Genomic DNA, 14431 nt, shown 5'->3' on the forward strand with positions numbered 1-14431 from the left:
CCCATACCTACTCAATGACCAGCCCTTGTCCTTCCACCATACCTAGTCATTCAATAGTACTTTCCCCACCATTTGACCAGCCACACTCTTGGTCAAAGGTTGAAAACTCTTATCTCTCCTCACATTTCTCTCATTTCTCTCATTTTTCCTCCAAAAGACAAGGGCTCAACACTTACTAGACGCCCTTTGTGGAGAAGGGTCTGCTATTGCCACAGATCTCATACATGCTATCACTTCAGTTGTTAATTTATGGTTAGCGGGAAGATGTCCAACCATTTTGGCAGAGTTTGTTGCATCCGCTCCTCTCACGCCTCTACTTAAACCTGACAACGGGATCCGTCCGATTGCAGTAGGCACTATATGGAGACGTCTGGTTTCCAAGGTTGCCATGAAAGGTGTGGGTAAAGAAATGGCCAAGTACCTTAATGATTTTCAGTTCGGGGTTGGTGTATCTGGCGGTGCTGAGGCTGTGTTACACAGTGCCAATAGGGTGTTGAGTGAACACCATGCTGATGGGTCTCTTGTAATGCTGACTGTGGATTTTTCGAATGCCTTTAACCTGGTGGATCGATCAGCATTGCTCCACGAGGTTAAGAAGATGTGCCCTTCCATTTCTTTGTGGGTGAATTTCCTGTACGGGCAAGCAGCGAGACTTTATATCGGAGCCCAACATATATGGTCTGCCACTGGGGTGCAGCAAGGTGACCCCTTGGGCCCTCTTCTTTTTGCCCTCGTTTTGCACCCGCTTGTGCACAAGATTAGAGACAATTGTAAGCTCCTTCTCCATGCTTGGTATCTAGATGATGGGACTGTCATTGGGGATTCAGAGGAGGTGGCTAGAGTGTTGAACATAATTCGGTTGTATGGTCCAGGTTTGGGTCTGGAGTTGAACATCAAGAAACCGGAGATTTTTTGGCCCTCCTGTGATGGTAGGAAGCTTCGTGCCGATTTATTCCCAATGGATATAGGGAGACCTTCTTTGGGGGTGAAGCTCATTGGGGGGGCTGTTAGCAGATACGCAGGGTTTATTAGCGGGTTGGCCATGAAGAGAGCGGTCAATGCTGTTGATTTGATGGGCCTTCTTCCACAACTATGTGACCCGCAGAGTGAGCTCCTTTTGCTTCGATCATGTATGGGCATTGCAAAACTTTTCTTTGGTTTAAGGACATGCCAGCCGATACACATAGAAGAGGCATCGTTATTCTTTGACAAAGGATTGCGCAGGTCTATCGAGGATATGGTGGTATGTGGAGTCCTCTTCTTTGGAGACATTCAGTGGCGCTTGGCTTCCTTACCTATTCGTTTCGGTGGTTTGGGTTTGTACTCGGCCTACGGGGTTTCCTCCTACGCATTTGTAGCCTCGAGGGCCCAATCTTGGGCATTACAAGACAACATCTTACGTGACAGTGGCGTATGTGGTATGGACTCGGATTACCTATGTGCTATGACTCGTCTTCGCAATACGATTCCGGGATTTGACTGTAGCGGTTTCACTAATAAGGACACCGCCCCCCTAAATCCCAAAAAGCTTTGGCGTGTGCCCTTTTTAGCAAAATCGTCCAAGATATGGAAGTCGACTTTGACATGACTGTCAGACAGAAAGCAGTCTTTGAGTGTCTGCGAGCGCCTCATGCTCAGGATTTTCTGCTAACTATCCCTATTGATGGTCTTGGCCAACATATGTCTCCTGTGGAGTACCGAACTATCCTTCGTTACCGCCTCATGATTCCCATATTCCCAATTGACGAGATATGTCCAGTTTGTCGCAAGGCATGTTTGGATACCTTTGGGGAACATGCGGTTCATTGTAGAGAGCTCCCTGGTTTCAAGTACAGACATGATGTGGTTCAGGATGTTCTCTTTGATGCTTGTCGGCGTGCTGGTATTTTTGTGAAGAAAGAAGCGCCAGTGAACTTTTTGACGGACCCGCAGGATGGAAGGTCCACACTTAGACTGACTGACATTTTGGTCTTTGGATGGATAGGAGGGAAGCATGCGTGCGTGGATCTTACTGGGGTCTCTCCTCTCGTTGGTTTGGGGAGCGGGGGTTTCATAGCTGGGCATGCCGCTTTGAAAGCCGCTGCGTGCAAAGTGGTAAAGCACGAGAATGCATGTATAGCAAATCAAGATGTGTTTGTTCCTTTTGCATTCGATACATTTGGTTTTCTCGCACCAGAGGCGGTGGAGCTCCTCAATAGAGTCCAATGGGTCATGCATTCTAATGTCATATCTCCTAGATCCACAAATGTAGTTTTCAAAAGAATTGGTTTTGCTATCCAGAAAGGGCTAGCGGCGCAGCTTGTTGCCCGTTTGCCTTCAATCGATATGTATTGAACTACACAAAGTTGTTTGAAAAGAAAAATAAATGGTCTCATAATATCGTGAGGAAAAAAAAGACAAACACCATTCACTCTCAATTCTATCTCTAAATTTCGAGATTCAAGGCCATTCTCCAAGATTTTCTTCTACTTTTGGAAATCAGTGAAACAGGAAAACATCAGCACTTTGAGGATGGGACGTTAATTCGTCAAACAGTTTATTTTGTCATCATAATGTAATTGATTTTGAAACATGTAAACATATACTATGGTGTAACTATTTCAATTATATTTATGATGGTTGTATTTACTTTGAGCACTATTATACTCGTTGTTGTGATACTTTACATGAAGTCCTCCACCCCCGGACGTTTCCGCCATCCTTGGTTTGGGGGTGTGACAGATTGGTATCAGAGCATTGTTTATAGTGAACTAAGTATATCGAACCACATAAGATATACAAACTATAAATGCATTGGGACTAAGGTCTCTGATTTAATAATTTCAAATAACTATACTTTTAGAAATAAATAGTTTCTTGTTAAAAGTATACATGCATGCATACATACTAAGGTCAGCATCATACTAGAACAAAACAAAAGTTGTGATTGTTGAATGGCACAAGTAGGCTTGGGGATGTATGGTCAGGTTTGGGAATGACATAGCCTGATCAACTATGTCTATCCCAGAAGTGATTAGCATATGCCCGGGAATGGTTGTGTTGTTGCAACAAGTCTAAAAACTTACCAACTCTATCTAGAAACAAATATTGAAAAACATAAGTCAAACATTAAAATACTATAGGAGTATTTGGTGATACTATAACCAACTTATGTGAAAACTAAAGACCCCTATTAGTAGGTCTATAATGACTGAGTGCATACGCCAAGGTTATACATAATTAAAGATATTATAGACTCAGAATCTATGACTATTGCTCTACTTCCTGTTCCTTGTTTGGTTGTGGACTTAGAGTAGAGTCATTTATTCGAAGGACTATTCTATCTCAGATTATGTATAACTGGTATGCACTACGTGATTATAGACGTGACTAATAAGGATCACCCCTATAAGTAATTATAGGATTAGGCGTCTATTAATTATCTCTTCTACCCCTATTCTCGCACGAGCAACATGATGGGTAAATCTTAACGCCCGTACAAAACTTACTTCTACCCACCACCATAACTCCATCTCAGGGACGTTAGCAGAAACACCGAGAATAGTTCAGTAAAGTGCGAAATTTATACGTGTGTATATAAATGGAAAGGATATAACTAGAATATATCAATAAAAATTGGCATGCATTTTATTTCAGTGGGAGTTTACCACATATTTCATAACCTGGTATTACAAACGATTTGCTTATGGTAACTCTAAGATTACTTAATGTATACCTCAAGGTTATGTGTAATTAAGAGACGATCGGCTTAGAAATGGTAAGTCCGCCTTAGGTCATGTTCCTTGTTTGGTTGTGGGCTTAGGGCAGACTCATTAAGTTCAACGGCCTATTGGACCTTAATTACACACAACTGATATACATTGGGTGATCTTAGGAGTGGATCGGGCATGGAACAAATCACAAGATTACAATCGAGTCATTTCTACTAAATTCATAAGTTTATTTATATAGACCTCTGGTATGAATTGTTTTCCACATTCGAAAAATTGGGAAATACTATACTTAAAAACTAGCATCGATTAAAGTATATCAACCATAAATCTCGAGAACACGTCAAAACCCAAATACGTCTTATCATCTATATAAAAACGCAGGGTTTTTACTAGTGAATCTATGATGGCTAGTGTAAACATTATGGTCATATATCATTAAGATTCTATGGACTTAGAATGTGTGATCCCACCTCATTTCTTGTTCCTTGTTTGGTTGTGGGCTTAAGGCGGGGTCACCCATCCGAATGCCTTTGCAATCTTAATGATATACGACTAGTTTACACCAAGAGATTATAAAAGATCTGGTAGGACTTATAATGCAAATTTCGTCGCAATTTGTTGAAACATTCGTAATACTAGTACTCACAAATTACATTATAAAATATTCATAGCGGTAATACCAAGTATAAAGTGGAGAGCATAAAGGCACACGTAGAATACACTATCATTCCAAAACAATAACTCCTTTTAAATCGACTCAGCTCAAGTTACAAGAAGAAATTCCAAGGTCATCATTTAAAATCAGGCGGGTTGTTCCCCACCATAATCAATTTCTTGTACTACGAGAAGTTTCCCCCATCTTTTCTCCAAATTCTTGAAGTCCCAGTCAAACACTAATTTCGGGACGAAATTCTTTCTAACGGGGGGATGATGTGCCAACCGTCAATTTTTGGTCAAGTCAAAGTCAACCAAAGTCAACAAGTCAAACCGGTCAACTCATCTAACCCTTGTATATTAGGGTTTCCATTATGATTCTTATTGCACTACTCGTAATCTTAATACAAAGTATCACTTAGAGTTTTCACGTGTTCGGAAAATCTAAACCCTAATCAGGGCAAGTGATGAAACTACTCGATAAAACATTATTCCATACCCCTCGAGGGCGTATAACATTCATAACGAGACTTAACGGGATTTACGAAGCTTACTTTACGAAGCCAAACACTCAAAAAGGTCGCAAACGAAATCTCTCTCAACCTCTTTCACTCTATCTCTCTCTATGTGAAATCTCTCCCAAATCTCTCCAAGTATGAGAAATCTCTCCCAAATCTCTCTCAAAATCTCTTTTAACTTTTTATAATCTTTTGGGTCATCTCGACACTTAACCGGGTCAAAAACCGCTTGAAACAGGGTAATATTTGGTAAAACAGCCTTAATAGACCGAAGCTTCCCTTTAGGAAGCGAACCCTCTTGGACCGAAAGTGCTTAGAACCGAAGGTCCCTATAGGGACCGAACTACTGAAGAATCGAAACCATGCGAACCGAACCCGAAGCCTGCGAACCGAACCGAACCTCCCTTCAGACCGAACCTTCCTTTCACCTTCGACCCATTTTGCCTTCGGGCCCAGCAGCATCAGGGACCGAACCTCGGCCCAGTACCGAGAAGCCTCGCAGGTTCGCCATTCTCACCCGGTTTTCGACCACGACTTCGTTTTAGGCCCGTTTTTCATGATTTTTGCGCGGGATTTTCACCCAAAATTATATTTTAACATATAAGACCCCCTTAATTCATAATTAATCACGTTTTTTGAGTGTAAATCTTATCCAAGATTAGTGGGTAGGATATTTTGGGTGGAGTGTTGACTTTGCTTTAGTGTATGACACAAGAAACCACCCATACCCACTCAATAACCAGCCCTTGTCCTTCCACCATACCTAGTCATTCAATAGTACTTTCCCCACCATTTGACCAACCACACTCTTGGTCAAAGGCTGAAAACTCTTATCTCTCCTCACATTTCTCTCATTTCTCTCATTTTTCCTCCAAAAGACAAACACCATTCTCTCTCAATTCTCTCTCTAAATTTCGAGATTCAAGGCCATTCTCCAAGATTTTCTTCTACTTTTGGAAATCAGTGATACAGGAAAACATCTGCACTTTGAGGATGGGACGTTAATTCGTCAAACAGTTTATTTTGTCATCATAATGTAATTGATTTTGAAACATGTAAACATATATTATGGTGTAACCATTTCAATTATATTTATGATGGTTGTATTACTTTGAGCACTATTATAATCGTTGTTGTGATACTTTACATGAAGTCCTCCACCCCCTGACGTTTCCGCCATCCTTGGTTTGGGGGTGTGACATCCTCTATTTGGCCGAAATCATCCATAAAGTGGCCAAGTGGTGCCACTTGATTGGTCAAATTTAGCTTCCCAAGGTGATAAGTGCTCTTACCCAGGTAAATATCACTTCACTGACAATTCACCTTACCCTCTTATTTACCATATAAATTCACATACAAAGCTTCCTTCAAACACTTCTCAGTTAAACACCATTCACTTCCATATCTCTCTCAAGTATCGACCATTCATTTCCTCTCAAAACTCAAGAATCAAACTTCCCTGGAGCTTCATTTTTGAGAGTCATTCCTTAGCATTTTGGTAAGTCCTCTTAATATCATAGAGTTATACATTCTTCTTATGATTAGTTCATTTTATTTACACATTTGTATGTGTTAAAACGATTAGGAGTTCAATCATTTCCGAGTATTCTAACATAAAGATCATCATCGTCACCTCGTTATAAAACCACAACTACACATAAGGTGAGTTCATACCCCTACATTTTCAATACTTTTTCTATGTTTTTAGGGGGGATACAAGTAACACATAATAATGTTTTCGTTATAATGCGAACATTTTGAATACGTTACTATACTATTTTACGAAAAAACGTTAAATACACGAAATGGTTTTACTATCAATCGCTTGTGATTTCACGAACAACATTTTGATAATCATTACACTATTCTTACGAATATATATAACTATATATATTTCAAATACAAAACGTTCATTTCATCGAAGTTTTACAAATATAGTTTACGAAACTTTACCTCTTTGTAGCCCGTTGAGCAAAGGGTAAAAATGATATGAAGTACATATATCGTTGTTTTACGACATTTTAGACGTTATCCTGGAATATGGGATAATGTCATTGACAAACGTTTTCATTTCAAAAACACGTACACTCGTTGAATGAATTTGTGAGACACTGTCTTCATCGTACCTAACTGAGGTATACAGAAAGTCCTGTATTTATAACCGGAATCTTCGATACGAGAGTATGATACTTGTGTATAGATCTATACGGGACTGATGATCCCACACCCTGACTACTAGCTACAGTCAGACCAGCAGGTTATGGGTGACAAATGTCATAAATAATTCGGCGCCTGGAGAATGACGAGGCAGACACTGCATCTTAAAAGCATGGTTGTGAAAAATCACATGGGGAAACGACTATACGTACATTTACACGAAAACATTTTTCTTCAAATAGTTTTATACATGAATAAAACTGCACATTACTACTTTAAGTATGGAAAACACTAGTACTTTCGGTCTTGGAACATTTAAGGCCACAACTCATTTCTATGAAAAATATTGGATTTTCTGGAATAAACATCATCATTTTACAAGTAAACGAATTACATCTCATTCATTAGAAAATATCGGATTTTTTGGAAATAACACGATATCTTTTCACAGAAAGGATTACTATTGTTTAGGACAAACTCTTATGAACTCACCAACTTAAATGTTGACACTTTTTCAAACAACTTGTATTCTCAGGAATTCAGTAAAACAGATAACCAACAACTTTTGAGGATGGGACGCTAAGGCGTCAAACAAATCATTTTGACATCATATTGTAATTGACTTTTGAAACATGTAATACTTACAATGATGTAACGATTTTCAATTATATATATGATGGTTGTGTTGCTTTCTTTACTAATAATATTCAATTGTTATGATACAATACATGAAAGTTATCCACCCCCGGACGTTTCCGCCATCCTGGTTTGGGGGTGTGACATAATCCATTTTAGAGCATTCTTGAGCTTTGAGTGCGTGTTTTGGTAACCTTGAAGGATAGAGGAAGAAGAGAAGATCATCTTGGAGGAGTGGGACTCTTTAGATCCAAAATAGCATCATCATTTGGCATCATTTGGAGGTAAAAAGCTCTGAACTTGATTAAGAGTTGTTTAGATCTTGTATAGTTATGAAATGGTGTTCTTTTGGTCCCATTGTAGTGGTGTTGATTATGATGGCATGTGCGGAATTAGAAAAGATCTAGTAAATCATCATGTAAACTCAAGAACATAAGGAGTAAATAAATCTGTGTAAGCTCATATTAGATCTAGAAAGGATATACAAATGGGTTTGTACAAATTTCTCTCTCTAGTCTAACACTCCAAAATGATCATCCTTAAATATGAGTGTCACTCACTTCCTATTTATAGGAAAGACAACTCATTTACACATACAAATGAGTAAAGCACAAATACATCCAAGAGTGACTTTGCACCCTAACACTCTCCCCCTCAAAGTTAGGATTGGATGTCCGGCTTCAATATCCAACGAGCTCGCGCGATCAAGACCAAACTCCCCCTCGAAGTAACACCGGTCTTAAAATCCGCAAATGAATACCCGAAAAACCCGCTTCGAATACCCATCATTCTCCCCCTTTTTATAATAAAAAATGACTATAAAACCCATTAAGGGTGAGAAGTGCCCGAGGAATAAACTTCACAATACTCCCCCTTGATGTGTACCAAAAATGAATCACCAAAAATCTTGCACGGAAAAACAATCACAAAAAAGCCTAAAAAATTTTCCAATTTATGAAATTTTTTGACTTGTGGGTGAAAGTTGCAAGATTTTCCAAAATCCGGATAAAAACCGTGAAAAACAGAATTCTGCAGGGACCCGTTGTGCCAAAAACAACCAAATATGCAAAATTCTCCCCCATTTGCGAAACTGGGTAGAAAATGTTAATTCGCACAAACTGTAGGGACCAGAACTGTAAAATCTTCATTTTCTCAGAAAATAAGCCCAATTTCGAAGTTGGGTATTTGCTGCCCACTTTTCGAAACTTCAGGGACTCATATCGAAATTTCTGCATTTTTTACTTTCAAAATGTCGAAAATATGTCCTGATGTCGAATCTGGACTAATGCTGCCAAGCTTTCGAAATTTCAGGGACCAATTTCGAAATTTCTGCCTTATTTCTTCCAAACTGTCGAAAATTACCCCAAATGTCGAAATTGGATAAAATGTCTCAAACTTTCGAAAGTATAAGGACTGATTTCAAAATTTCCGTGTTTCTTCCTTTTTCCCAATTCTTGAACCAGGTAACGAAAATACTACTTTCACTTTTCATCAATACAAAATTCGTTGATGAGGCCATCACTCCAAAATTGAATCCTTCCCATTTCGTTATCAAAACCCCTTCTTCAAGCTTTCGTTTTCTTCTTCCCCAATTCGTTAAAAAGACAACGAAATTTTTTCTTCCATCCCGTTCGTTAGTTTCAATCACGAAATACACACCTCCATTTTAACGAAAGTTTTTCATATCAACGGATTAACGAAAACGAAGCATGTCGAACGCTTAACCGTGAACAGTAACCTCTTATTCAGATGCTTAATTGACATTTCGTTAGCAATCGAAATTTATGCTTCAACTAACGAATTCATCTTCAAGCAACAAACGAATATTTTCAAAACCCAACGAACAAACACCTGAGTTTATTATTCCATCCAATTTCCAGACTTCGTTTTTCATCACAGCAACTCAACATCACAAAATTGACATTGAGTACAATCGATTTCAACCATCGAACCATCATTCGATTTTAGTTTCAAAATTGACTCCAATCTACTCCAAACCTTCGAAATTTAAGCCAGTTCGTTCTTTGAGCAACCCAGCACACCGATATCTGATTCTGAAAATTAAACGATTCCATTCCTTCGATTCTTAGTACATTCTCCAAAATAAAACCTGCATTCGTTTTTCTGGTCAATAATCATCGATATCACAGACTTCATTCTCAATCGACTTCCAATACTTTCGAAATCGATTTCCATATAACATCTTGAACCACAAACAAAAATCGATCGTTCCCTATGCATTGAGCAACCTTCGAAATCAATATCATCGATCATCAACTTAGAGACCCAAGGCTTCGATTTTTGTAACTCAATCCAACTGTTCGTCATCAGTCAACCTTTGACTATCAAAAGTCAATCCAATTTACACATTACGTTTTCAGTATACGAACCAAACCAATTTATTTTGACTCCAAACAACTTCTTTCAACTACATCAAATTCAACTATCAAACCAGAAATCTTGAATCGTCGACCTCAACAATCTCGATTTCAAACGTTCAATTTTGACTATACGACTTTCAATTCCCTGAATCGACAAATTGAAAGTCTGATTTTGACTTTTTGGAAACTCGATTGACTGTTCTTTTCAATCGAATACAAGAGAATGATTCCAAATCAAAATCAGTCAAATATAATCTCGATTGCAAACAATGAAGTTTTTGACATTCAATTTCGATTCCCAGTAACTATCGTTTGATGAAGTGAAATCGGAACTCAAGAACAAAACGATTACCCTGATGTATCAAAAATCGAGGGTACAACTAAGTAAAGCATGGGTACATGTCGAGTGATGAAGTGACGAAAAAAACGAAGTGATATGATCTGAAAACAAATCAGATCAATTTAGATTAAAACTTGGACTTTTTGATGAACAGTATCAGTCAATTATCATTTGGGCTTACGAATTGGTTAAGAACAGTAACAATATTAGTTACTGGGCTCTAACATATGTGTATGATGAACAATATCGAAAGAAAAAAAATTATATTGTGCTTGAATTTTAATTGGATGAACAATAATCGAATTTTAGAAAATGATTGTGATTTTGAAATTTGATAAAAAAAATAATTGGATCAATCAACGGGGTTTGAAACGGATTTGATCAAATGAGGCAAATCGATCAAAAATGATAAACGTAAAGCATGAATCGAAATTATGGACGTTTTGGAATCCATTTGAGAATTTGAGATACCTTTTTGACGAATCGAGTTCCGTTTTCAACGAACGAATCAAATTTAGAAGATCTTGGTTCTTTTGTTGGAACGAGAAAATCTACAATTTGAACATTGTACCACCCATTATGCGAGATGTACAACTCGTTCTTCGTGTTCTTCGTGTTCTTCAACGATCCAAGAACATCTTCAAAAGAACCACCAACACTTTTGGGTTTTGACTTCAAATTCAATGCAACCTTTGGAGATTGTTGCTTTGGAACCCAAATTTGTTTCACGGATTTCAGCTTCACAACATTTGACGATTTTTGTGAGTAAACCCGCTTGTTTTTACGTTTGATCTTCTTCTTCTTTTTCTTTCTCAACTTTTTGCATCTTGAAGACTTGATTTCATGAACAAACCCACTTTCCACAACTTCATTTTTTTGAGTTTGAATCAAATCTTTTGGAGTTTGATACTTGTGAATTTCTTGGATCACCGGCTTCCGATAAGGAATCATTCCTTCAAACGAATCACAAGAACACAAAATATCATCGGTTTGAACTCCAATCGAGCAAAAAACTTTTTCATCTTGAGAATCAACTTGAACTCCTTTTTCTTGAACATCATGATCATCATCAAGAACACCTTCACGAGCTTCACGACAATCTGCATAATATTCAAGTTTATTGCTTCCATATTTGCATTCAGCATGAGGAATTCCTTTTATGACTTCTCCTTCTTTCTTATTTCTTCGTCTCTTTTGATATGTTGTAATCAAACGATCAAAAAAATCTTTGCTTTGATAAATTGGACAACTAATTAATTCTCCAACTTCATTCTTTACTCCATTTACAACGATATCCCTTTCACTTTTCAATCCAACAGTCAAGCTATAAAGAAGATATTCAAAAGTACATTCTCTTTGAAAATCTTCACTCTGTATCATCCATTTCTCCATAATTGCTTCTTTTCTTTTGAATCAAACGATATGAACTTAGATTTTCTAGAGAGAGAAAGTAAAAATCAAGGAGATCTCTAGAGAGAGAAAGTGAATATGAACCAAATTCTAGTGAGAGAAAGTGGTACAAACAAGTATTCTAGAGAGAGAAAATCGAATTATGGATCAAATCAAGGAAAAATTCGATTTTTAGAACACAAACATTCTCTAAACACGAAGATCAATAAGAACATGAAGAATCACCAAATCTAGATTGCCACCATGGATCAATTCTTGATCAAATCAAGAATACCCGCTCTGATACCAACTGTAGTGGTGTTGATTATGATGGCATGTGCGGAATTAGAAAAGATCTAGTGAATCATCATGTAAACTCAAGAACACAAGGAGTAAATAAATCTGTGTAAGCTCATATTAGATCTAGAAAGGATATACAAATGGGTTTGTACAAATTTCTTTCTCTAGTCTAACACTCCAAAATCATCATCCTTAAATATGAGTGTCACTCACTTCCTATTTATAGGAAAGACAACTCATTTACACATACAAAGGAGTAAAGCACCAATACATCCAAGAGTGACTTTGCACCCTAACACTCATAACCTTAGTATTATGAGTATGGGTTACTCTAATCCATATAAGTTGTCCCTTCGGACGTTTTGAAGCATCTAGAAGCATAAAAATATAATCTTGGTTGTTAGATTCCTTCCATGCATGAGTTACAAGGTCTTAGTGGGTTAAGTAGTTAGGCTGTTTGTGTTTGGGTACTTATTGGACATGCAAAACCATAAAGTTGGAAAATTTATGGATAAGGACGACATTTGAGGTCCAAATTTGTAATATGGACGTAAGGGCTTAAGTATTAAGTTCTTAATAGGAAAGGAAAGGGGTCAGGTGCGTACGTTGGGTGTACCAAGTGGTACGCTGCACGTACGCACTCAAACGCCTGTTTTGGTCAATGATCGAGTACGCCCCGCATACAAGCTGAGTATGTCCAACATACTCAGATGTGTTGACCAAGTTTGACTTTTGACTTTTTTGACTTTGACAAAGTTTGACGTAAGGGCATTTTAGGTATTTTGAGTGGTATTTGAGATTAGTCTCTATGTGATGAATATGTGACGGGTAGAGGTGAGATTCGAAGCAGAGACCTATTCAACTATTTGTTCAGACTGAGAGGTGAGTTTTCCTGACCGTACTTGTGGGTCGAAGGCACCAAGGCCGACCAATTCGATTCATATCCTGTTATATACTGATTGATGATATGTTGAGTATTCAGTAGGTCTATATGATTATATGATAGCTGCTGATATGCGTTAGACTGGTAGATCTGTAGGTCCACCTGTGATTACTGGTTGTATGATTATATGTCTACTGAATATGTTTGTTATCTGTTATATGCTGACATGTTATGTTGGGGTTGAGACTACTACTTTGTGCTGTCAGTTAATAGACCGGGGAAATCCAACTGGGAGGTTATGGGCTAGGGTATTCCAACCGGGAGGTTATGGGCCAGAGTAATCCAACCGGAGGGTTATGGACCCAGAACATGATATGTAGGGCAACCCAACTGGGAGGTTGTGGGCCAGGGTAAACAAAATTCTTGAAAATTTTAAACTTTTTAAACAACCACAAAACCATCATTTATTACAACTTGTTTTCAAAATACGTTTCACATCAAAGAAATCCCGAAATCGTAAAATCAAAACATGAGGAGGTGCAGGATCACGCCTTCGCCTTCCCGCGATCCACTGAGGTACCCGAAACATAATCCAAACTGTAAGCCCAAAGCGTAGTGAGTTCCCCCAAAATACCAATACATAACAAATAGTACAGTTATAATAACAAGATACTTTGGGCCCAATCAACCATCTGGTTGGAATACCCCAGGCCCCTCAACCATCAGGTTGGAATGCCAATATACTACGGGTCCAATCATCTTCGGGATGGAATACCCCATGCCCTCAACCATCGGGTTGGAATGCCAACTTACTATGGGTCCCATCATCCTCGGGATGGAATACCCTAGGCCCTCAACCATCGGGTTGGAATGCCTCGGCCTGTTGGCTTACGCACAAACCAGTGAAGCCTCAGCCACTAACAAATCATGTGCACATATAACAGATAATCATATAATAGTCTACATCCATTCACATAGGTATACAGATCACTAAGCATAGCAACATCCTATCTACTAGGATACCAATCTAACAGATCATAACAATATAATAGCATGCATAGAAGGATATCAATCCAATGGGCCGGCATTGGTGCCTTCGACCTAAAAGTACAGTGAGGACAACTCACCTCAATAGTAGTGCATAACTGATAAGTTTTGGCTCCAAATCTCAGCTCCTGAATTAATGCCTACAACCATCATGAACAAAACCTATCAAAACCCCGAAATACCCAAAATGCCCCTAAAAGTCCAACTTGGTTAACCATGATCAAAGTTAAAGTAAACGGTCAAGGTCAACAGTACATGTGGACCCAAATCGTTGAGTGCACCTCTTAGACTCGTCGAGTTCTACAGAACTCAGAAAGTCGGGGAAAACGCTAGCCAACTCGCCGAGTTGGATGGACAACTCGCCGAGTTTTCCCCAGATTAACACATACAACTGATTCTTCGATTCCAGAGAC

General features: G+C 38.5%; 1 protein-coding gene across 1 annotated transcript in view; it reads left to right on the forward strand.

Annotated features, from left to right (window-relative positions):
- The first annotated feature begins 409 nt into the window (after window positions 1-409).
- Window positions 410-14431, forward strand: part of LOC145106386 (uncharacterized) — a 38670-nt gene continuing 24648 nt past the window's right edge. Inside the window, exon 1 of the mRNA XM_079043382.1 lies at window positions 410-1411. Within this exon, the coding sequence (XP_078899508.1) occupies window positions 410-1411 (1002 nt within the window). The remainder of the gene's footprint in view (window positions 1412-14431) is intronic.

The sequence above is a fragment of the Lactuca virosa genome, chromosome 4 (assembly GCF_052849685.1).
Source record: "Lactuca virosa cultivar CGN04683 chromosome 4, Lactuca_virosa_CGN04683_v6, whole genome shotgun sequence".
NCBI classification, from domain to species: Eukaryota; Viridiplantae; Streptophyta; class Magnoliopsida; order Asterales; family Asteraceae; genus Lactuca; species Lactuca virosa.